The 25,552-nt window shown below is 39.1% G+C and overlaps 1 protein-coding gene across 3 annotated transcripts in view; it reads left to right on the top strand.

Moving 5' to 3' along the window:
• Positions 1-25,552, top strand: part of LOC131042656 (uncharacterized) — a 278,257-nt gene that overhangs the window by 113,404 nt on the left and 139,301 nt on the right. For all 3 annotated transcript variants that reach the window (XR_009105286.2, XM_057975978.2, XM_057975977.2), the window contains one exon: positions 19,047-19,106. Coding sequence is in view for 2 of the 3 variants with exons in the window: in XM_057975978.2 (XP_057831961.2) it covers positions 19,047-19,106 (60 nt within the window). In the remaining variant the exon portion in view is untranslated. The remainder of the gene's footprint in view (positions 1-19,046; positions 19,107-25,552) is intronic.

The raw sequence follows: 25,552 nt of genomic DNA, 5'->3' as shown, positions 1-25,552 counted from the left end.
TGCATATTCAGAAATACACAACTGGAATCAATTTCAAAAAATCAGTTTGTAAAACTGAATTGCATTATTGTAAAATAGCTACCTGTGGGCCTCGTTTAATGCATTTAAAACAAGGGGGTACATAGGTCAGTTATTCCCAACTACCTGATCGACCGAATTGATGCCAAATAGTTGTAGGTAGTTGAGGAAATGGTCGAGAGGGCAACGGAGAAGTTATAGAAGTTAATAGGCATGGGTTAAAGCTCCCAGGCTTCTGGAAGGTAGATTGCAGCCATTAGATGGTTTCAATCCTGGCCTTTGATTCAAAATGTAAAATCTATAAAAGGCTGTACTTCTCTTTTGTAAAGGGTTAGGTTTTAGGAGTTAGATCTTTTAGAATTAGGTAGCCAACAAGTTAGAAGTAGTTGTAGTTAGCAGATTAGGAATAAGATAGAATTGCTGTAATAAATTGTTGTAATGACAGCTGGAATCAATATATGAACATTGAATTATGGTGTTTGTTATTTTGGTTTTCTTCTTTTTGCATGGTTTTCCTTCAGCTGGTTAAGTAGAATTCAATGATTCTGATGGTGAAATGTGGGGGGTATTTGATGTATTTCTAGTTCATACGATTGGGGACCAGCTGATTGTAGGTCACTGTGTATGGTTAGTTTGAACCTAGACCTGTGCTTAGTTCAACCGTGGGTATTTGTTTGAGGCTGCGCTAGAATTGGGTTCTTGGAAGAATGTCCATAGTCTGAAAAGCTTTAATTTCCTAGGAGCTTGCACTGTTCTTGTCGAGTTGTGAGGGTGTCTCTGGCAAAACAAGGATTAGTTTATGGAAAATGTTATTGTCACTGTACTTAGGATTCCTAAACCCTTCTCTTTTGTTATTTATTTCCCTAGCCCGAGAATCGCAACATTGTTGGGTGCAGGCTAGCTTGTTGTAAAGTTTTAAACGTAAGTTCCCTTGTGTTACCAACAAAACACATCAAACCGTTGAGTTATCCTAAGTCGTCATGACCGGACATTTAGAACCTCGAGGTAATCCCCTTTGATCATCCAGAACAACATTAGGGATTTCCTTATTCAAGAGAGGATAGGATATTTAGCATTCTATTCTATGTTGACTGGAGGGAGTTGGTAATCCGACTTTAGCCACGTCAACAAAATGTTTCCTAGAAAGTTATAAAAGACGAACCAAAGGAGCTCATTTTCACATCTTGGTCATTTTATTTCTGTCATTTGTAAAGTTTGTATGCAATTTCAACTTTAAAACTAAGGACAAAAACCTTGTGTATTTGGCTTCAAAGATGAAAGATTTCATCCTAGTCAAATTATGTGTGGATTCACACAATGTCCATAGTTGCATTTATGAGAGAATTGAATATTTTGCTTATAGTTGCGGGCTTTGGAGCTTCACATTCAACCTTTCTTAGTTGTACCATTTCTAGCTCCCTAAGGAAGTTGTATACCTCCATATTGTGAGAGGCTTAAAGCTTTGCGTAACTTTCCTAGGGTATTGTTGACATTTTATGACATCCATGGTCCATCGGTGAGAACCGATCAGAGATATGTTACATGGACTAGCGTTGCCCCAGTTGATGAAGGACAAAACCAATGGAATCATGAAATGTTAAGTGTGGTCTTGTCAGGAGGCGGGGTTCCGAGCATTTTCCTCTTTGAACCCAAAATCTCGGAATTCGCAGTTTCCAAGCCTTCTCCTTCTTGAACCCGGAATCTCGGAATTCCCAGTTTCCAAGCGTTTTCTTCCTTGAACTTGGGATCCCAAAATTCCTATTTTCCAAGCCTTTTCCTCCTTGAATTCGGAATCTCGAAATTCCCAATTTCCAAGTCTTTTCCTCCTTGAACCCAGAATCCTGGAATTGCCTGTTTCTAAGCCTTTTCCTTTTTGAATCCGGAATCCAAAAATTCCTAGTTTCCACAGCTTTTCTTAGAACTCAAAATCCTGAAGTTCCCAATTTCCAAGACTTTTCCTCCCTGAACTCGGTATCCCGAAATTCCTAGTTTCCAAGCATTTTCCTCAAACTCGAAATCTTGGAATTCTCGGTTCCCAAGCCTTTTCCTCCTTGAACATGGAATTCCCAGGTTTTTGGCTCCTCTCACCTTGTAGTAGGGCCCAACGTCCAACTTCCGACGATTTGCAACACTTTTCTTGTCCTTATTTTTGAACTTTATAAAATGAGGCAATCCCTACACATTTTTGCTCAAAATGTGTTGTTTTTGTCTCTAAGGCACATTTTACGAGGTGCAAGACATATTTGTTAATGACAAATCATCAGGGGGTGTGTTTGCCATTGTTGTCCAAGTTTTAGTTGTTTTAAGCTTTCATTTTGCGCCTCTTAATGGAATTTCAGGTTTTAGAGGTTTGAGTGCAAGTTGGGGAACTTTAAAGAAGCATTACAAGTGAAACTTATTCACTTATAGTGGGGTCTTTAAGACCCGATTAGAAGTGGATAGGGTCTTTATAAAGTGTTTTGGTATGTGCTATCAGACCATTAAGACCCGATTGCACATAAAGTTCTTTTCTTTTGTTATAAAGCACCAACACTTGTAATCGAGGGTTTGTAACCCGATTACAAGTCATTATGTTTTTTCTTTCCTCATGGCCACTTGTAATCGGTGGAAAATGGCCAAATTACAAGTGCTTATTGTGCTTAATCAAATACCATTATTCTTTGCATTTGTATCAAGCCTCCTATAGCCCGATTCCCATGTTCTTTGTTTGCATTTTTGAAGGTATTCAATTAATGCATTAGTCTTTGAATCCAAGGAGTATTTCTCCTCTAAATCACCTATTTAGTTCATTGCAAGGGTTTCAAAGTTTCATTCAATACTTCAAAATTGCATTAGCGGTTTAGTTGTCTCTCTCAAGGATTTTTTCGTTTTCAGTTATGGTCCTTTTTGTTGACGTGTTTTTTATGACAGCATCTAACACAGAATAAAGTTGCCTAACGGTCACTTCACTCTCTCTTGATCAAAGTACGATTGCATGCTAAGATTGCAAGAAGTTCAAACAATCGACTCCAAGGTTCCTTCGATGCGTGGACGTGACTCTGTTGGCTGATGTGATTGCTGGTAATCCAAGGGGCCTTACGTGTACATCGTTCTTTCACTTCTTTGCTGTGGCTGGAACTCCATCATCGGATATGGCAATTCTGCGATGTTGCTGCTTCGAACGGACTAAAATGAACTGAAAGGAAAAGGGAAAGGGTTCGGAAGGATCTAAATCTACTCCTAAAGGCAGTGATAACAATGAATAGTGCTCTGGTGGACAAATTCCAAATAAACCAAGCTCTGCTTCGCCAAGATAAACTACAACTCCATAGGAACCGGTGCAATCTTCTGAGGATGTTGGAGGATTTTCATATTGAGAAAAGTGCATTTGAATACCCAACATGGCGCAATCCAAACGACTATTCGCAATTGAACTTAGCACAAATTTGGGGGGCTCAGACTAGGTTTACACTGCAACTTACAATCAGCAAGATGCAAAAAGTATGAACCATGGAAATTCATCAGACACCATTACATTCTCCATTGAAATCAAAGCACTTTACTATTTCTAATCTAAGCGAGGAAGGTGAAACCATGCAAGCTTTGAAAAAATAATTTAAGTGGACACCATCAGAGAACAATGTTTCACTATTATTTTCTCAAAAACTTATCGCAACAATTTCATACAAAGCTCCCTCCTTTACAAATGAGGGGGGTCACCCCTTATATAGGCTTCAGACCATGATTACATGCAAACCCTAATTAGGGTTTTCCCTAAAAGATTCTCCACACATGATGCAACAAGGTGGGAATCTCCAATTAATAACCCATCATGCCCATATACAATTAATTCAAAAGTACCCAAAATAGCATCCATTGAACATTAAATGCACCACCTCCTTCAAATTCGCCCAACATGCATTGAATATTCATCCATGCAAAAATCACCCCATTATGTCATAAATGCTCCATCATTTCCACATGCGGCGACTGCATGCAAAAGGAATCTGCCATAAATTCAACATGCAATGACTAGGTTGCCATTTGGTCAAATATTCCGGCAATGAATGTGCCACCATACTGCCATGCGTTCAATAGATCCTCGCCATGCAAATGGACTCTTCCATCGTATATCCGCTCCTGCACATCTGGAATTGTTGGAGAGGGAAAATTCGATTCAGGAAGAATTTTCTTGAAGTCTCTTCAACTTTCCTTGCTCAGAGAAGGTTTTTCATCAATTTTGCACATTTCCTATTTTTTAGGAACTTTGCAATTCAAGTCCAGGAGGAAGAGAATTCTCCTACGAATCCGAATCTGTAAAACTTTCTAAATCTGGAGGTCATTTGAGCCTTGAAAATGGATTTTTCAAATTCTTCCCCAGGGGGGAAATTTCTTGTTCATTCATCCCTGATTCCTTCCTTGCCTTAGAAATTTTATGTTCAATTCATCCTTGGGTGTATTTCTTCCTTGCCTTAGAAATTTTATGATTTCCAAGAACTATGTCCTGAAGGAAGAAATTTCAAACACTTAGTCAATTTTTTCACCTTTCCTGGAATTTTGTCCTGAAGGAGGGAATTTCTGGCACTTAGCCAAATTTTCACCTTTCTTGGAATTTCTTCTTCTTGGGTGCAATTCTTCCTGGATAAAGGAATTCATCTCTTTGTGCGCTGTTCATTCTGGCGCCCTCCACAAGGATGGGGCGGAAATTCCTCCTGAGGAAGGAATTCATTATTCTGTGAATTGTCCATGTCTCCTTTTCAACATCCCTATTTTTTAGGGATCCTCCTAAAATTTAGGAGCCAGGTTCATTGGATGAAGAATTTCACCCCGATTCTGAATCTATGAAAATTTCCATATTTGGCTGAGATTTGATGTCTAAAAATAGCATAACTGAAATTCTCCCGAGGGGAGTTCTTCTTTTTATTCCTCCTTGACTCCTTGGATTCTGTGCCTTAGGCAAAATTTTAAATTCTTTGCTTGGATGAAATTTTTTTTTTACCACGCCAAGGATTCATGAATTTTCTCTCTGTGAATGACTTCTTGGATTCAGCACTCCAGCCCAGACCTGGGTGCATTTTGGCTCTGTCCAGGGAGAGGCGGAAAATTGCACTTGTGAATTACTTCTTGGTTTTAGCCCCCTAGCTTATACCTAGGCGCATTTTGGAGATGTCCATGGAGAGGCAGAAAATTGCACTTGTGAATTACTTCTTGATTTTAGCGCCCTAGCCCATACCTGGGCGCATTTTGGAGATGTCCATGGAGAGGCGGAAAATTGCACTTGCGAATTACTTCTTGGTTTTAGCGCCCTAGCCCATACCTAGGCGCATTTTGGAGATGTCCATGGAGAGATGGATTTTTCCACTATTTCAGGCTCTTCGTCAAGATATATATATGAAATATTTCAATATGTCCTTTTCCTTTTTTATACTTTAAGTTATATTTCATATATACTTTCAGGATGTTTGAGAGTGGTTTCAGGTCCATAGGAATCATAATGCAAATTCTGGAATTTTTTAAGATTTTCCAAATTTCCAGACTTAGTCAAATTTCAGGCCATTTTCAGATTAGGATGACATTGGTGGATTGATGTGAATTTCTGGACTTGGATGATCATGCTTGCTTTCCTCTTCTGGAATAGGAGATCCAAACTTAGCCAAATTTTGACCACTGTCTGTGCTGAGATGCCACTTTGGGATTTTGAAGGTGGATTTTCCAGACTTAGAACAATTTTGTGCCTTCCACTTCAGGGATGATTCTCATACTTAGCCATTTTAGACCCTTGCCTGTCTGCTTTCAACTTTCTAGATTTAGAAGTGATTGTGCATGTTGATTCTTCGCTGTCTGCTAGCTTGATCCTGCCACAAATAGACTTTCCCAAAATAGAAACTTTTCCAAAATGTCAGAGTTAGAGCCTAAAACAGGACGCATGAATGACTTACTATAAATAGAAACTTACTAAAAATAGAAATTACTAAAAATAGTAAGTTTGATTTTTGGCAAAATGGCGACATTCCGGGACTCGAAAAAATCCCTAAAAAATAGGGACTTTCTAAAAATAGAAAGTTGCTCTGTTCGGGCTCAAATTTTACTGGGAGGTTCCTTGAAGGGTCCTGATTCCAGTCGTCTGCTTAGTTTTCCCGAAACCCTAACAGGAACCCCTAAAATCTAGGACAAAAGGCAAAAACCTTAAAATTCATAAAACGAGTCCTTGACTTAGCCGAATTCGCTCAAACAAAAAGCAGATTTTAATCAATATGACCCCTAAACATTTGCAAAGCAGAGAGACTCACAAGACTGCTGCGAAAAGACACCAAAAACACAAGCCAAAAGACCGGGAGGGCCAAAAAAAGTAGGGGGTCCCCATTTGCAATGGGGCGATGTGTGAAAACGTCACAACACTTTTCAATTGATTCCATTTTCTTTATTGCTTTGTCTTTTTTTGATGTATTCGTGTTTCTTTTGGGTTACTTGATTTGCATTTGAGTTCTCTTTCGTGGGTTTTTGATTGTCATATTTTGGTTGCATTATGTTGGGTTAGGACGCATTCATACGCCTTCAAATCCTTTGCAAACGCTTCACATGCCTTCCATTCTGTTGCAAATGCTTCTCACGTCTTTCGCCTTGCAAATTCATGTCCTTTCCCTTATTCATATGTTCCAAATAAAATGGGGTTTGATTCTTCTACAATTCTGCTAATGGATCGGGCTATGTGTGTGTGGGTTCGCTTTTCCCTATCCTTCGCGTTTTATAAGTATTTGGTTGGAATAAAGCTTGTTTCAATGGCAAGATAAAGAGACTTGCAATCGGGTCCTGAAGACCTGATTGCAAGCTTATTTATGAGAAAAATCCTTCCCGAATTCGACTACAAGTATAAAATGTATTGTTCTACGCTCGTTTTGCACACTTGCAATCGGGTCTCCAAGATCTGATTGCAAGTGTGAAGTTTATCTTTGCATCTCAAATTGGCAAACTTATTCCATTTGTACTCATAGCCCCCCATGCTCAATGTGCTTTCCAAGAGACTATATCACCTGCTAGGCACTTGCAATCGGGTCTTCAAGATCCGACTACAAGCATCCATTATCACTTGCCTTCAAATTATACACTTACACTTGCAGTTGGGTCTTGGAGACCCGATTGCAAGTGCGAGATGTCCAGGTTTATTTTACTTGCCGTCATTTCCCGAAGATCCGAAATTGGTCCAAAATGCACTCAAAGACACTTGAAAATGAGTCTCAAGGATCCAATTACAAGTGCAAACTTGTATTTTCCCATACACATATGAAGTTGCATGTTCATTCTCCACAATTGCAAGTCAATGCTCTTGTTTTTCCATGCATTTAATGCATTCTTCAAAACTCAAAATTCACTTGTGAGCCCATTTTTGCATCAATTTATCCCTTCCCTTGTCAGTCTTGTTTGCACACACGATATCAAACCAGCAAATCAAGGCTTGGGCATTGTTTTATAACAATTTCATCTTGAATAAGGTGTTATGGGTTCTTCATCAGTGAACAAAAGAAGAAGAGATACAACAGTAATTCATGGGACAGCCCAAGTGTCAACAATCCTCATGAAGTTATCTAGTGACAAAGTGAATCAAGCATGGAGAAAGAACACAATGAAGAGAAGAGTTTCGCTCTTGAAGAAATGGTACTACCCCAAGCATGTGATAAGGTTGAAGTTCGCTGACCAAGGACACAAAGACTATCAAGGGTGCAAGTTCTTGTTCCGGTTCAAGATGCCATTCCCAAACTTGAGTACTTCAATCACATAGTGTCTTATAATAAAATGAAGATCAAACAGAGGATCATGTAGATAGAGTCGTGTCTCTGGACACTTAGTTTCAATTATGTATTTGTAATTTCATTTTGACAAATTACATGTAATGTCAGAAATTGTAATTGCAGCATATCATATCACTTGCAAAGTTGTAACTTGTAATTACATGTAATCGCATTGCAAGTCGAAATGCAATAGGACTTGCAATGTTGAATAAGTCATAGGTAGTTTGTTGTGGAATAAGTCTTAGTTGGTTAGACTTCTCCCACATTTTGATCTCAGCTTCTCTCCTATATATAGACGAGGTGCTTGTTGTAATGATCATCTTTTGGCAATGCAACAAAATCCTGCTAGTTTGTATGTGCACTCTAAGTCTTTGAGCTTAGATGTAAATTAAATTGCTTTCAATAAAAGAGGCAAGTTGTGTTGAGACTTTGTGCCAATTCAAGTTGTTATGTGACGATATTTTTCGAATTGATTGTGATTTTTGTTCTATTGATCAAGAGGGATTTAAATTCAATCATGTAGACTTTGAGCTGCTAATTGTATTCAGAGTTATAAGTTTAGTTTTTAGGCTTGGTCTGGTAGACTTTGAGCTGCTTATCACGTTTGAAGCTAGTGTAGAAAGCTCAAGTAAGAAGATAACTTGTAGACTTTGTGCTGCTTTTATTTTTTAAGACTTATGCATGTAAGATGAAGTGTATCATACAGATAGACTTTGAGCTGCTATGTGTTGTACACTGTTATCATTTTGAGAGGGTTGATAGGATAGTATTAAGTGTTGAAGACTTTGTGGTTTTATTTCTCTTTTCCCGTCCTAGGGAAGTGACGGAAGTCTTTGTGCTTTCATGGGAATTTTGCTTCCCTTTATGTTCTAAAAATGCTACAAAAAGTTTCATTTCTCTTTTTACCGTTCTTGTTGTAACTTGTTTTTTGAAATAAGAGAAAGAATATCATCTAATCTGAAGAAAGAGAATAAGATGTTATCCCACCCAAATTAGATTAGTGTTAGTAGTAGTAAATGGGGAGCCTTCCCCAAATTAGGAGAGTTTTATACTCATTGTGGCTGAAACCACAATTTTGCACCTTCTCAAGTGTACAAAATTTTGAACAAACAACTTCCAGATAACGTGATCAACACTCAAGGCTCTTAATTATATACCAACCCTTGCAACTTGTCTACTTTTATTCATGGAGCTACAAGGGTGCATTTAATGTTTTTTGCAGGGTTGCCATCAAGTGGAGTCTAGGGCTATGCTTATTTATGGTTACTTGATGGCTTTCATGTCAGGTTTGCATGCTTTGACTTTGGAATGTCAGGCAATCCATGTTGTAGAAGTACTTTTCTTCTTCAAATTGCTTTGTCAGGGTAAGGTTAGGTTGCTTGCATACACATTATGTCAGTTCTGTCCACCTTCTTGCCTTCCTTTATTGACATTCCTCTGTGCATGCCACAATCAAGGCTTCTTCTCCTTGACCTATGGTCTCTCCTCTATGATTAGTTTGCTATATATAGGCTGTTTGGCCTCATTATACTAGGTTCTCTCTGTGCTGGCTTGGGCTACTCTTTGCTCTTTCACTTCTCTTGAAGATTTTAATATTCGCTTGCATTTCTGCAACTGTAAGTTTGGCCATTGGCTCGAGAATGAATTGAAATTATCATTCTTTCCTTCGTTCAACTTATGCCTGTTGTGTATGCTCTTTTACCTTCATTGTAAGTGTATGTTTTGTGGCTTTCTCTCACGTGTATGCTGTGTTAAATTGTTTATAGGTGTGACTTGTTGGAAACCTTGTCCCCTTTGAATTCAACATTTTTGTAACCTCCATACATGTGCTTGGGGTCATTCATGCAATTGAAGTTTGTGAATCTCTAGGGTATTTCGATTGATTGTTTGTGTCACTTTGTGGTGAGGAATGCCACTTATCTTGGTGCATCACTGTAATGTCTCCACTTCTCTAGTTGCTACCCAAATGTGTAAATTCAGTTGACACCCATCTCCACAGGTGAAGTTCAGAGGATGGAGATGATTGGTTAGCCAAAGGGGACCAATACTAAGTCTGTAATGTCCCCATTTTAGCAGACTTGGATTTTGTGAGACTGGCATTGGAGAGCGTGGCTTCTTCATTGTAACAGCATATAGAGGGTGTGCAATATCATCTGATTATGCTTGTGAGAGTTGGCTTCATTCAGAAGTCAATATTGAGTTGATTGGAGGGTTTATTTCAGAGTTTGTTTGCAGATTGAAAGAGACTACAGTGTGCTACAGTGCTGTGAACAGTGCGCGTGAACAGTGCCGTGAACAGTGCGCTACAGTAGTTTGAGTTCTATAGAAGGGGATTTAGAAAGGTTGAACAGCTATATATATTTGACAAGGGATTTGCATATGAGGAGAATCAAACCAATATATCAAAGCAGCCATTGAAATTCCAGGTTTTCTATCTATGGTCATTGTATTAGAAAATCATTACTTCATTGTATCATTTTCTATTATGATTATATCATGAAATACTTGGAGGTTGCATATGTTTAATGGAGATATAATTTGCATATTCCACATTCATGGTAACATTCAACATTGATCAGCCACTTAGCTTTCATGCCAATTGTTTGCTTAAATGCCTAATGGCTGTAGGTATACATTGGGATGCATGACAAGTGTTTGTCTTAATGTCAACTAGCTGTACTAGTTAATTTCAGTCATTACATATGTGTGGAAAGGTCTAAAACAGCTAGTATATCATTTCTATAACAACTTTGCATTGTTAGAAGCTTTCCATAACTTCATTTGCAGCCTACAAACCCAAAGAAGACAAATAAAGAATTCACTACAGCGGTTTCAAACATTGTATGCCAAGTGTTTGACAATATTCCTTGGGGTTCAAATAAGCGAAACAGGGTCAGATTAGCCAAGGGATATTACAGTGGTATCAGAGCGGTTTCCTGCCAACCTGTTGGGTAGATTGATTCAGCTAGCTAATCATGCTTACTTCAAGTACCCAGAATCATTTGGACCGGAATATGAAGCAAGTGTATTCCTCACTGGAAAAGTTAAAACAAAACCAGAAGAAGCTAGATGAATTGATTTCACACCCTGCAAAACTTGATAGAATTGCTCGGTATATGACATCTATTTTTAAGGATAAAAAGGTGAAACTTGAAGAGAATGTGGTGATTATTGACACTCAAGAAGTTGTTATCAGTCATGATAACAAGTCTGATTTTCATGACAGCAGCCTTGCACTTGAGTGTAATGATGATTTGAAAGTCATGGAAAGTTCAGAAAGTGTTGTGGGAGTGACCTTGAGTATTGGCACTCGTGATACAAGTGTCAAGAATGAGGATTGCATGGGAATTTTGGCTCATAAGAGTTCTGATCTACATGACAGCAGTGATGAAATTTTGCATCAGCATGAGAGAGTAGTGACTACACATGTGCAAGATGCTTCTATTAAGTTGCCGCATGAAGGTACTCGAGATTTGGGTACTAATGGGGTAATGTGTGATGTGGATTCATGTCATTTAGAGTCTGATTTTTCAGATCAGACCTTAGAAAATAAGTTTGAAGATTTATGCTTTGGCATAGGATCCCAGAATCATGAGTTGGATGGCCATGTAGTTACATTGGAAGTGGAAGTGTGTGAAGATATTGTCATAACAACAACTTCTACCTTGCCAGTTGAGCCATCCTACGAGGTACATAGCAGCAGTACTTTAGATATTGATGTGTGCACAATTGATTGCATGCATGATGTTGTTGATCACGAGGTGAGTGATGTTGATTCAGTTTCATACCATAGTGCAGATTTGGGTGGAAAGAATGAGTCACAGGGGTATCATCATCTGGCTGGGCAGTTGAAGGTTAATGATGATATGATTGCTACAGCTTTGGAGCATTTTGATGTCGCTCGACAAATGTTGGCGACCTTTGGTTGGAGTACTCCTGAGACATATGAGCACGGTGATAGTAGCCTTTCCCTGGCAGAGTTCCATGCACTCCGAGCAGCTATTGGGATAATGAAACAGAATTACTTGCAGTTACTTGCTGATAGGGATTATCTTCTCGAGTGGGATTGCACTTGCTACGATGCACTAAAGGGAAAGGAGGAGGAGGTTGATGAGCTCACCCATGAGCTTGAGGTGACTATGGACTCGTTGGAGAGCGCTCAGTCAGCCCTTCGTGAGTCACAATCACAGGTTGAGGAACTTACCGTGGCGTTGAGTTTAGCACAGTCTTCACCATTTGTGGATACAGTTGAGTTTCCTATAGCATCACTTGGTGATGAGTTTACACCCACAGGTTGTAGTGATGGGTATGTTGAGGATGTGGTTACATCCGTCACTGATGTAGGTACAGATGACTTAGCTGGGATGAGTATTTGGGTTGAGAGTAGCAGAGAACCACTTGTTGCATCAGGTTCTCCCGAGGTTAGTGCTATGACAAATGATACAGATCAGATTATTGATAGCTCTTGTGTGGTAGTGGTGGACTCTCCAGAGAGTTGTGTGTTAGTACGCGATGTTACGCCATCCACTTCACATGGAACTCGCATAGTGTCATCTGGTTGGGAGTATGGCTCTCATGTAGATTTGGTTCCCTCTCCTGGAAGCAAATTTGTTACTTCATCCCATGCAGCTGATTTTGGACGCCAGCTTGTTGTTTCTCAGAGTCAGAGTGATCAGCTGCAAGTCTTAGAGGATAAGGTTGACTCAGCCTTATATTGTTTTTACTGCACAGATTCATTTATTGAGTACCTTCTTGAGAGTCCTGAGTTTCGAGAGGGTCCGTTTGGAGCCACCAAGGATACTCTCATCCGAGGTTCTCTCGCCATCAGGCGTGGTGTGGGAGTAATTATTGATACTCTGACTACAATGCTTCCTAATAGAGATTTTGTGATTGGGTTTGCAAAGAGGGTTACCAGAGCCCCTACCCAATCAACTGTTCGGGGTCAGAGATTGGAGCCATCTCATGATTCCAGTATTGTTAGAGATGAGCCCTTGACCGATCGCAACTACACAGTGAGAAGTGCTCATCACTTTTCTTTTGATCCACACGTGGAGGACTTGATGATGCATCGATGTGGATTGGCTTCAGGATTATACCATCCATTGTGGGATGGAGAGTTACCATTTTCAGCAGATGGAACTAGCAGTTGCAAGTACCCGACTCAGTTGATTGTTGGTGGCTACTTGCTCGAGCAGTGTTCAGTTTCCCATCATGTTGATGCGTATCCGGAGGAGATTGTTACTCCTATGACACAGAGGCTATCTTTGGATACATGGCTTCAGAGAGACTATGGTGACAATGGGCATGATGGTTTAGTTGGATATCACATCCATGAGGGTTTAGCAGAGGTTGTGGAGAGATGTTGCGTAGCAGATGTTGCCAGGTACTCCTATCTTCACAGTACAGATGGATGTGTGTATAGATTGCATTGGGATCCAGGTGATGACAGAGTTAGTGTTGCAGTTTGGATAGGTCTCATGGGTTGGCTTCACCACATCTCGCATGGTGAAGTGGCGATCAGTGTTGAGCAGCGAAAGTCTGAGGGAGATTTACATGGCAGATTTCTACCCTGGATTTGGAATCCAGGTATACTATGTGGGACACTAGCGAGTATGTTGAGGGATCCTTTGTGTGCATCTGAGTTCCGGTTAATGTTCCCTGTTTTGGGAAGCAAACATTGTCAGTTTTCAGAGTTGCTTCCACTTGATGTTCATGTTCTTGTGACACCTGCTGTTGAGGTTGATTTAGTTTGGCAGGTCTTGTTAGTTGTGCCCTTGGTGTGGGCATTACAGGAGTTGCTTGGTAATACCAGGGACATTACACAGGTCTTCATTTGGGATCCAGGTGGAGGAGTTTCTTTGCAGTCGATATTGCTTGGGGACAAGCAATTTCAGGAGGGGCAGACTGTAATGTCCCCATTTTAGCAGACTTGGATTTTGTGAGATTAGCCTATTATCCTGACCCTCGTAGGCTAATGTGTTGGATAGAGGGTCTTTTGAGGATTGGTATCATCTCCAGTGTTCAGAGTGCTTCAGTTTGGTCTTTGTTTGGCATCATTCGAACATCATTTGCTCTACTTCCTATTTTTAGTAAGTCTTGGGATGTTAGAGATGGACCCCTGCTATTTTTAGTAAAGGGCGTATGGTCATATGCAGCTTCATCATGTCAGCTCCCAGTTCAGACGGCGTTCAAAAATGTTGAATATTAATGGAGATATTAATGTTTATTTAGTTTAAATAAACATTAATGTTTTGAGTTATATTATTAAGTTATAATATAATTTTATATTATAACTTAAGTAAGGGTCCAAGTATCATTAAAGGGGACCATTTAATTAATTAATTGTGGCTTTTTTACCAAGGTGAAATATTAAATGACGAAGTGAAAATATTATATCATTAAATGTCATTTAATATCATTAATTGATTTAATGCCTTATTGGAGAAAATCGAACCTTCATGGGAAATATATATAAGGCTTTTGAAAAGAAGAGAAGGGGGATTGATTATGTGATTGGAGTTTTTGATTGAAGTTTCTCTGGAACATTGAAGTGTAGAATACCAAGGGTTTCTGCAGGATTCAAGGCTTGTCGGCATTGGAGAGCGTGGCTTCTTCATTGTAACAGCATATAGAGGGTGTGCAATATCATCTGATTATGCTTGTGAGAATTGGCTTCATTCAGAAGTCAATATTGAGCTGATTGGAGGGTTTATTTCAGAGTTTGGTTGCAGATTGAAAGAGACTACAGTGCGCTACAGTGCCATGAACAGTGCACTACAGTGCCGTGAACAGTGCGCATGAACAGTGCGCTACAGTGCCGTGAACAGTGCGCATGAACAGTGCCGTGAACAGTGCGCTACAGTGCCGTGAACAGTGCGCATGAACAGTGCCGTGAACAGTGCGCTACAGTGCCATGAACAATGCGCTACAGTAGTTTGAGTTCTATAGAAGGGGATTTAGAAAGGTTGAACAGCTATATATATTTGACAAGGGATTTGCATATGAGGAGAATCAAACCAATATATCAAGGCAGCCATTGAAATACCAGGTTTTCTATCTATGGTCATTGTATTAGAAAATCATTACTTCATTGCATCATTTTCTATTATGATTATATCATGAAATACTTGGAGGTTGCATATGTTTAATGGAGATATAATTTGCATATTCCACATTCATGGTAACATTCAACAGTGATCAGCCACTTAGCTTTCATGCCAATTGTTTGTTGAAATGCCTAATGGCTGTAGGTATACATTGGGATGCATGACAAGTGTTTGTCTTAATGTCAACTAGCTGTACTAGTTAATTTCAGTCATTACATATGTGTGGAAAGGTCTAAAACAGCTAGTATATCATTTCTATAACAGCTTTGCATTGTTAGAAGCTTTCCATAACTTCATTTGCAGCCTACAAACCCAAAGAAGACAAATGAAGAATTCACTACAGCGGCTTCAAACATTGTATGCCAAGTGTTTGACAATATTCCTTGGGGTTCAAATAAGCGAAACAGGGTCAGATTAGCCAAGGGATATTACAAAGTCAATTTCTTGCTTTTGTGAAATTAATAATATAACTTTATAATATAAAGTTATAAAATTCACTTTTTCTAAAAATAGAAAAAGTTAAGTTAAAAGATGTTTTAATAAAACTTTACAATTTCCCCTTGGGACATCTTTCTAGGCAAAAGGTAATTTAAAAAGGTGGCCAAATTTTAACAAAGTTACCCCGAGTTTCCGGGACGGGGACGGCAGGGGACGGCGGGACACGTTTCCGGGACGGCAAATTTTTTTGCCAAATTTGGGGATGGCGGGGGACGGCAAAGGGGACGGCTATTAAAATATAGGAAATATTTAAAATATATAGGAAAATTTCAAAATTCTAAATGTTCATATGAAAACATGGATAAAGCATGCATACATACATTATATTCATATGAAACAATAAAACATGGAAATGGCATGTGTATGATACTATGAAAAGTTGAAGACATTTTAGAATGTAAATTCTGAACATACAACATTGTTAATACTCAATAGACAATATGCAATTATGCATTCATAAATCAGAATTTCAATTCATTCACATTGTCAATATGCATATCATAATAGATATTAAAGAAATAACATACAAAATGTCAAAACAAAGAGGTTAAATTTTCCCTACTTCTATCGACGCGGTTTCCCCCCATATTTTTCAACGGGGGTTTGGGGGCAGCGCCCCCAAGGTGGGGTCAAGGGGCATCGCCCCTTGCGGGGTCGAGGGGCAGCGCCCCGCGAGGCCAAAAAAACTTATTCTTTCATAAAGGTGTTGGGTGTTATTTTTCTATTAACTCGCCGAGTTTGGCGATTTTTGGGCGATTTTCTAATCTCTGTGTCAAAATGCCCAAAGGCTACACTGCTGCCATATAGTTTCATTGTCAAAATTATGAATTAAATTAATGTTATCTTTTAATTTTTTTATTTTTACTAACAATTTGAATTAATAAGGGGCCTATATTAGAAAAATTTTTAAAAAATTTGAAAATACAACTTTTTTTAGTTTTTTAATATTTATTAATGGCCTTAGATAAGGGGGACGTCTAGCCGTCCCCGGGATGGATTGGGGATGTCCCAGCCGTCCCCAGCCGTCCCTGGGACGTACGGACGTCCCCCAAGGCTAGGGCAGGCGTCCCCCCGTTTCGGGGACGTCCCCTAAAAATATAGGGCAATTTGGGGACGGGGGGAAACGTCCCCTGGCCGTCCCCAAGTCCCCGAAACGTCCCCGAGACGGGGACGGGGGTTTTCAGGTCGGGGACGCGTCCCCGGGTAACTCTGAATTTTAATGATGGGATGACCCTCATACCCGTCGAACTTATGGGGTAGAAAAAATTCCATTAGAATCTTCTTTTGATGACTTTAGGGGTTTGAATTAGGGGTTGAAGGCATAAGTGTGGATTTGAATCATTATCGATTATGTTTTGTTGTTTATTTTCTTCATTTTCTGTCTGCAACAATCCGCCATAGTAGACACAACAGCTTGGAGGCCCAAATTAAAGATGAAAACCCTTGGTTCAAGCAGGTTGGACGATACTCCAGCCAATATCCCTACTTCAGCACTTGGAAAAGACAAGTTTCAGGCCAATTGAGGGTCAATTTGTGCAGATTTGTGAATCAGAATTGCAAGATTGAGAGTGAAGATGAAATCTGAGCACTTGGTTAGGGTTCTTCAGCAAGAAATAACACATCCATGCCAGCTGTACTATTCCTAGGCCATCTGTTCCACCTATCTTGCTTGGGAGACCATAGAAAATAAATTGGAGGGTTTGCGGTTGGTTCTTTTGCATAAAATTCATTGTCAACATTAGGAATAAAGAATTAAATCATTCTTTCAGGCTTATGACAACTTTGGAGAGAGATATGAGAAAATCAGTGTGGAAAATTGATCAATTTCAGTGAAGTCTCCTGGGGGCCTGAGCCAAACAGCAGCAGTTTCATCTATTTGTGCAAGATTTGTTTTTGATAATTATTATTTAGGAGAATATAACTTCAAGGAGTACTTAGAAAACCTTGGAAGTTCCTGTAGCAGCATCTGGATTCATTCAAGTCAATAAAGAAGGCCTCCAAGCAAGGCGTTGGACTCCTGGTAGGCCAATTTTGGCTTGTCATTGTTGAATTTCATTATTTATTGACATTTGTTAATTGCTGTTAATAATTCAGTCAATCTGAAAATTTATTTCCAGTCAATTGTTTACGTTTCATCCTTGTTATTCAATTGCATTGTTAAATTCCCAAGGTATATATATTACAAAAACACAAAAAAAACATAAAACCTCAAAAACAAACATATAAAACCAAATTCCCCTACCGCTGGCCAAAGAAATCAGAATCAGAAAATTAAATCAGATTGCTGCAATCACAACTTGGCATCTTTCAATCAGCTCCTTGAATTTAAGCATTTCTTTCTTCTCTTTTCCTCTACAAGCTGTTAGGATAGGTTTAGAAGTAGAATTTGCAGTGTTGAGTTGGTTCAACACCTGCCCTTGGATTAATAAGGAAGCCAATCTTCTCTGGAGATTCAACCCCATTGTGCAAGGTCCGACACTTTCGGGTTGTTTCCATGTTTCACGAGGTTGTTGAGTTGATAGCTCAACACGGGTGCAAACTTTTGTGACACCAGTTATTTCTAAACTAGCTGCCACACTTCTAAGGAATGCCACGTTTTGAAGACACAATACATAGTCAAACCCGCTGTAGCGTAATACAAAAGATGTTGAAGCTATATAAGGTTTCTTTTTATGCATTTGGTAATTGTCATACCACCTTAGGGAGGTGATCTACCATTTTGCAGAGGCAGTACAACGATGAAGAGGAGGTAGGAAAGTTTCTGATTGGAGTGTTGACTGTTCATTGGTCTAGGTCAGCAATTTGACATGTAAACATTTTAATCTAATTAATGTTGCTGTTGCACTTGATGTTGACGATGACTATGAGGCAACTAGTGAGCATGAGAGGTCTAGTGCCACTATTTGTGGTTCGAATTGACTACAATGTACATTGTTTAATATGGATGGTGGTGATGATATTTTTGATGACACACATGATATTTGATCAATGACGGCTAATTGTTGACACTTGACATTAGTAAGTTTTAAGTTTAATATATATCATTACATTCAAGTTTGACTAATATTTGACTGCTAATATGTGGGAGTATTTTGCTATGTTATTTGACTCTTAATATGATGGTGTGTTTTGAGCTTAATTACTGCTGCAAAATGTATATATTTTTGATTATTATATGTTTTTGTATCGATGAACCTAAAATGCATCGAAGCCCCTAAATGTTTTTTGGTTGAACCCTTGAACTCAAACCAAAACCAATAACAAGATCTGTAAGATAGTTTTTTAGCGATGGATAAACTTTGGAATGAGGTTTTTTTCTCTTTTTTGATGGATTTGATGAACCCTAAGCTACCAAAATGCTGTGCTTAGGTGCTATTTTTTGTGTTGCGTAGATACCTAAACCAAGTTGTAGATAACCAAAAAACAACAACTACACAGGAATTATATAAATATGTTTTGCAAACTAAGGAACAATCAAATAGTTTTCAGCTGTTGATTTTTTTTTTCTCACTTCATTTGGTCATGGTCTCCTTGAACTTAACATTTCAGCCTCTGATGGTTTAGTGTCTTAAATAATTCATTTCATTCATATCGAAATCCTTTGATAGATATTTTCCATTGTTTTAGTCTTATAGGTTTTGTTTCGGCTATATTTCAGGATTTTTCGAAAGGAATTCGGTTGCAAGAGCTTAATGTGTTACTGAGGGAAACTGTCATGGTATGTAGCTTTTTCTCTTCCACATCTTACTCTTCTTAATGCATTAGTCATAGGAAGAAGCACTTTGCACATTTTTTGTTAGTTTTCTATGTTGTTTTATTTAATTAGGTTTTAGTCTCTTATCAATCATGAAAATAATTGTTATGTATGACTATTCGTTGAGTTCTAGTATTAAATTTTAGTTAATGGAAATATATGACATTTGGAATAGCCTTGTATTCATGTTGCAAGGAAAAAGATGTTTGTTGTATTATGTATGGAGAAAACTTTTGTATTATTTAGAGATATCACCATGGTGTCTAGTGTTTTATCTTTGACATCTTATTCTGCTTCATCCATTTGGCATTGGAAGAAATGCTTTGTACATATTTTCTCACATTTCCAAATTAAAATCTCACATTGCTCTAATTCTAATTAAGATTTAGCCTATTATCAATGATGAAAGAAATTGGAGTACACAAATATTTAATGTCATTTAATATCAAATTTTAGTATGCCCAATTTATGACATGCAAACTAGGTTATTGTTGTTGTTGTACTATATTATACATTAGGAACAACCTTTGCTAATTTTGTCTATTAAGTTACATTTTGGGATGGGGTAAACCTTTTATACAGATTGACTGTTGAGTTTAGAGAGTGAAAAGGATATGATGGAATTTTTTAGGGCATATTAATAATAAGAATCTGGAATAAACACGGAGACACTACAGCAATTCCTAGGTTTTTTTCGTAATCAGATGTATTGGTTACACTTAATATTTATTTACTCCACTTAACCATAAAGGAATAAAACAATATCTGTAAACAAATTATTGTGTAATTAATTAATAATAGAGCTAAGTTTTATTCTAAAGAAACTAATTAATGTGCTTGAAAGTACAAGTGGGGTAGAAATTGTATTCCTAATATGCTGTTTGAAGCATAGGATGGCTTACAGGGGCAATGCCAGATTGGTAAACTGAAGTTGCAAGAGTTCTAGATTTGATTGTGGTAAGAAACTAGTATATGGCAGTGGAGGTTGTTCACAGTGTGGTCACAACTAGTATATTGTTGTAGTGACTAAATGCAAAAGTTGGAAGTGTGAAGAACTGAAAAATTTAACCTCAAATCTCAAAAACAAGGATCCAGAATGGCAGCCACACTTTCATGGTGGAGAGTGTCCTACATTGGCAATTGCTATAGTATGATCATGACCTTTGGGTCCAGAGGTTTTAAATTATCATGGTTTGTACACATTGTTCTGTTGGTCAGTGCAGTGCTTACATCTTCTAGGCTGATTTACTTGTAGAGAAATATTGGGGTTGAGACTTGAGAGCTAAGGTAAAGTCAAGGAAAAATGGTATTGATGCTTTAGAGACTTCTTCAATTTGTTCCCGGAAGGTGTACTTCAATCTCAATGTGTAACCAATGGAAGGTTGGAAGTGTTTCTTGACCTAAGTGCAAAGGTCTTTGTAAATAGAAATGCTTGGATGATAACAAATTGTAAAAGCTTTCTACAATGTGTGTTGCTACTTTGGTGAATGGAAAGAGCCGAAGCAAAAAAGGGAATTGCCAAAATGCCGTGTTTTGGAACTGGAGAGGGGTGTGATGTTGCAGTTTTTAAAGGAGGATAAACTATGAAATTACAATGGTAATGGAATAAATGTAATAGCCACAGGTAGTTTACCATAATGGAAGAAAAACCCAAAAGAGTTCTAAAGATTTTTATGAAAGATTGAATGCAAGAAGATGTGAGAGAGATGTGTGAGATAGAAGATTCATTGCTAATTTTGTTTACATAGCACATTTATGAAATTCACATGACTGTAACCATTTAAAATGACACAACAGGTGGCTTTTGATTGTTCTAAAATGCTAGCATTGTAAGCATCATAAAAGTGGTGAAGATTGCGTTTTGGTGTGCCTGGAGGACAAAGGAACAAATTTGGTGAGTGGTTGAAACAGCAAAAATAAACAGTTGACTATTTAATATGGAGTTCAAGAGAAAAGGGTGTGCCAAATAGGTCCGCAAGTGAATCAACAACCTTCTAAGTGACAAATATTAGTGCAAGTTTGCTTTGAAGAAAAGTAAGGCCTTTTATTGACATGAGTTCTAATATCCTCTACTTGGATATTTGGTCCAAACTTGCAACTGCGATGATCTGATCCAATTTTTAAGGCAACTTTTTTCCTGCTTTTCAAAGGTTCATATTATGGGCATTTCATTAAACAGCTCATATACATTAAAAAGTTTGTATTTATAATGCTTTTGGCAAACATGGTCTTATGATTAAAATAAAACAAGTTTCCCCAATACATTCACACTTAAACTTGAAAGCATTAGATCAAACATTTGTCATTTATAAGCAAATAAGAGGATCCCCATTACTTTTTTGAGCATCAAAACATACGAAATTACAGAGATAGATCTGACTTGTAACATCCAGCTTGCTTAATGTTTTACTAACAACATTCAATGCTCCCAAATTCCAATGCCAAGCTTCCAACTCACTTGGTACCCTCCAAGAGTTTGTGCCAGCTATGGGAGTCACTCCCAACACCTTGATGTCCACTCCTGCTGATAATTTGCTACAGACCTCACGTAACCTTCGTTAATGACAGCAATCCGCTTAGAAACCTTCCTAATGCCTTTAAATTACCCTTTCATTCATGGCCGATACTATGTATTTGCTCGGCAGCAATATCAATCATTCACAAGAGCAAAGAAAGGATTTCATGCCCAGCAAAGATGAAGATTATGCGCAACAAAGAATATGATAAATATTTTAATCTCTTTCCTTTGATATCTTCAGATGTGTCTTTCGATGTGTTTTTATGCACTTCGTACACTGAATAAAATACCAAGGTATCTTATCCTCTCTTGAAAAAAATCTCCTCAAATGTTGCTCTAAGTGATCACTTTGTTGGCATTGTGTTGTCATTGATGTCAACCGGTATAGGATAACTACCAGTATGAGAGATGTATGTGCAACACTGTCATGGAGGAATACAGGATGAGATATCTTTGATATCACCTTGTGTTGCAGAACACCGGTAAGGTAAGGAAGAGAATGTCATTCAGAGGAATGATCATTGCAGTCACCGGTACACAAGTTAGTGCCTGACTTGTGTGGATGAAATGGACAGGTTACCGGTACAGTGTATCATCAGTAAGAAGAGTATGTCAACTGGTAAGTGAAGTGTTGACAATGAGCAACATGCTTGGATGTTGTTTGTGATAAAGAGGCAGAATGTTACCTAAACCACATCAACATCGGAGGAGAAGGATGAACAGGTCACTGGTATGCTATGAGGTTGCAGAACAACAAGACTCCCACTAGATGAAGATGCAGTCACCATGAGAAGAGATGACTGACAATGAATGTGCCTAGATCGGATCACATGTGCTTGTTTGAAGATGTGAAGATGTGCTGGACAGGGAAGTCACATGAGTGCATTGCAGGATGCAAATGAAGAGTGATGGGTTTTTCACTCTGACAAACCGGTTGAGGTATGATCCGAGCTGATCAGGGAGAAGGCAAGGTTGAGCAGATTCAGACAGAGGAAAATGACCGGACTGAAGATGGAGTCTGTTGAAGGTTGATGACATGGTGTCATCAAGAGTGTTTACCGGTATGTAAGTCCACTGGTAATATGGACAAGGTGCATATGCAGAAGACTTCCCACCTGATGAGAATAAGCATGCTATGGATAGACATGTCTGATGACCGACTAAGGTGTTCCACCGACAATTCAGCAAAGGGCAGACATGAAGAATAACCGGTAAAGTGTGAGATACCGGTAGGGTTAGCAAACCGGCAAAAAAGAAGAACTGGTTGAGTGGTTGGTCGATGATCCTGTTCATACCGACACACGGATCCAAGCTGGCAATTGGTTGACATGGATGCCACGTGGAGTCAAGGTGGCGAACTTGCATGTAGCAGTAGATGGGGTGTGCATCGACGAGGTAGTTGCAGAGTTGGTCGACATTAATGGTAGATCCCGTAAATCATGGGATGTGTTGTAGAGCCGTTGCAGAGGTTTGCGGCTCGAGCTCTGGATGACAACAGAGAGCCAGCTCAGAGTGATTGAGGAGATCGAGGCAATTGAAGGAAACCGCAAGACCAATCTTGTTGATTGACCAAGAAATCAGCTGACAGGGTAAAAAGCAGATTGCCAAAGATAGAAGGCGTGATCAAGAAGGCACAACAATTGCGGTGATGAGAAAACAACTGTCTGGGCTATCGGATCGAATAGGATTTGGTTTGCCTCGAGGTTGATGAGGAAACCCTAACCGCCCATGTATTTTGAATTGGCTTTTTGCGAGAAAACTAGGTGATAAATAAGGAAGCCAAAGATATTGTTACGGGTTGCTGAATAGAAGAAGATAGAGCTGTTGTGAAGAGATTGAGTGTTGCATGAGAGAATTGGATCAGTCAGAGTGAAAATAGCAGAAGAGAATAGTGACTGAGTGAGTGAAGGTTAAACCGGTGATAGGGTTTAATAGAGGATTAACCGGTATGGTTTGAGCAACCGGTATTGCAGCTAGAGTGTTAATATGGAGATTACCGGTAGGTGCTTGTGCCGACAGGATGACAACTGAGAGGACTGAAGAGTAGAGCAGTGAGGAGGAGATCTAGTAGAGCAGAAGAAGAGTAAAGGTGAACCAGTAGAGTTTACCGGCAATGCAACAACATATGAGAGCAATAGATGAGTGAACCGGTGCAACAGAGAAGGTGTCTCATCGACAGAGTGGGGTATATGAAATGGTTACAAGATTCACTTGTAACAACATGACTAATTTTTTATTTGAAGCTATCATTGTGATCATTGAGTTGTAGGTCGGTGCAAGGGTTGTAACTCCTTTGGGTTGGTGCCCTAAATTAGGGGTTGTAGCTCCTTGGGTTGGTGCCCTAAACATTGTAACATAGATTCATTGTGAGGCTGGATTGGAGCAGTAGACTCTAGCAGAATTGCTCACCGAGGTTTTTCCCATCCTTGGTTTTCCTCGTACATACTGGTGTCATATGATGTCCTCTTGTGTGAATGCATTTGTGTTTAGTCTCCTCACTAACCGGTAAGTCCGCATTCAGTTAAGATCTGTTAATCGGTATACTCACATAGGACTGTGAAAGAGAAAAAGTTGAGAAGTACTGATTCAGCCCCCTCTCAGTGGTGCATTGTGTCTAACAATTGGTATCAGAGCATAGGTACCCTGTTTGCAAGCTTTCTCTTGCTTGGGTAGATCTTGTCTAGGACACAATGGTTTGTTTAGTGTCAATCCCTGCTCCAGTTTTTGATGGTTCAAAGTATTCTATTTGGAGTTGTAGAATAGAAGTCTCCTTGTCCTCTCTAGGGTTTGATGTATGGATGTCGGTTGTTAATGGTCTCCCTAGGAATGTCTGTCCTCCCACCGGCTCTGAAGAAGCCATGAAGGCTATATTCAGTGGGCTCATTGGTGATGTTCTCTCACAGGTGGATAAGTGCAAATCGGCAAAGAGTCTATGGGATAAACTAAAGAAGCTCTATGGAAATGAACCCTGCACCATTGGATCAGTTTGTGGAAGTGAGAAGAACAATGCAACAAACACATGTACAAATGACAGAGGTAGGCTAGATTTATGCAGTAGCAATGGTGATGAGGAGACTCATTTCTTCATGGCCCATGAGTCAGATATTGAGTTTCACACATCAAAAGAGGTTAATGGAGATAGATCCCACCGGTATGATCGACTTGGTAGTGGTAATGAAGAAGATGGAGATAAGGTAGATGGAATTAGCCAAGAAGACCTATTTGATACTGAAGATTAAGAAGGATACAAAGCAGGAGTTGATCTTGAAGGAGAGCTTGTAAATGCACATGAAAAATTCAGAAGAGTAAGGAATGGGTACAACCTATTCAAGAATGCTGGAGTGGTGGAACAAAACAGGTTGATCAAATGCCTTGAAGATTCTGAGAAATGCTTCTCAGAGTTGAACTCCCAAGAAGAAGACACCAAGGAGTGTCGGTGCAATGATCTAGCCTCTGAGCTAGAAGTAAAAGATAAAGAATATCAAAAGCTGCTTGGAGAAATGGAGGTTCTCCGAAATGACCTTGAGAAGTGTCAAGATGAGCTCAAGGTAAGAATCCGGTTTGATGGCAACAGTGATGCCTTGGACAAGATGTTGAAGAAGCAAACGCATGCCAAGGACACTGAAGGTTTAGGTAGTGGCGCCGGTGAATGCTCCACCAACAACAATGTCCCCCACAATGACATTCTGTTTGTCTCCTCAAATGGAGAAAACAAGGGACATACCTTTACAGTTAGATATGCTCCTCGGAAGAATGTTGATCTAACCACAACACGCGAAGACTTGCAGACAAGAATGAAGACCAGTGCTGCAAGAAGGAGGAATAATGCAGAACCCAAAGGAAAAGGGAAAATGGGAGAAGACAACTTTATTGGAAGCAAGAAAATGAGAAG

The sequence above is a fragment of the Cryptomeria japonica genome, chromosome 3 (genome assembly GCF_030272615.1).
Source record: "Cryptomeria japonica chromosome 3, Sugi_1.0, whole genome shotgun sequence".
Classification (NCBI taxonomy): domain Eukaryota; kingdom Viridiplantae; phylum Streptophyta; class Pinopsida; order Cupressales; family Cupressaceae; genus Cryptomeria; species Cryptomeria japonica.
The sequence above is the reverse complement of the archived record's forward strand: the minus strand, read 5'-3'. Positions and strand labels throughout refer to the sequence as shown.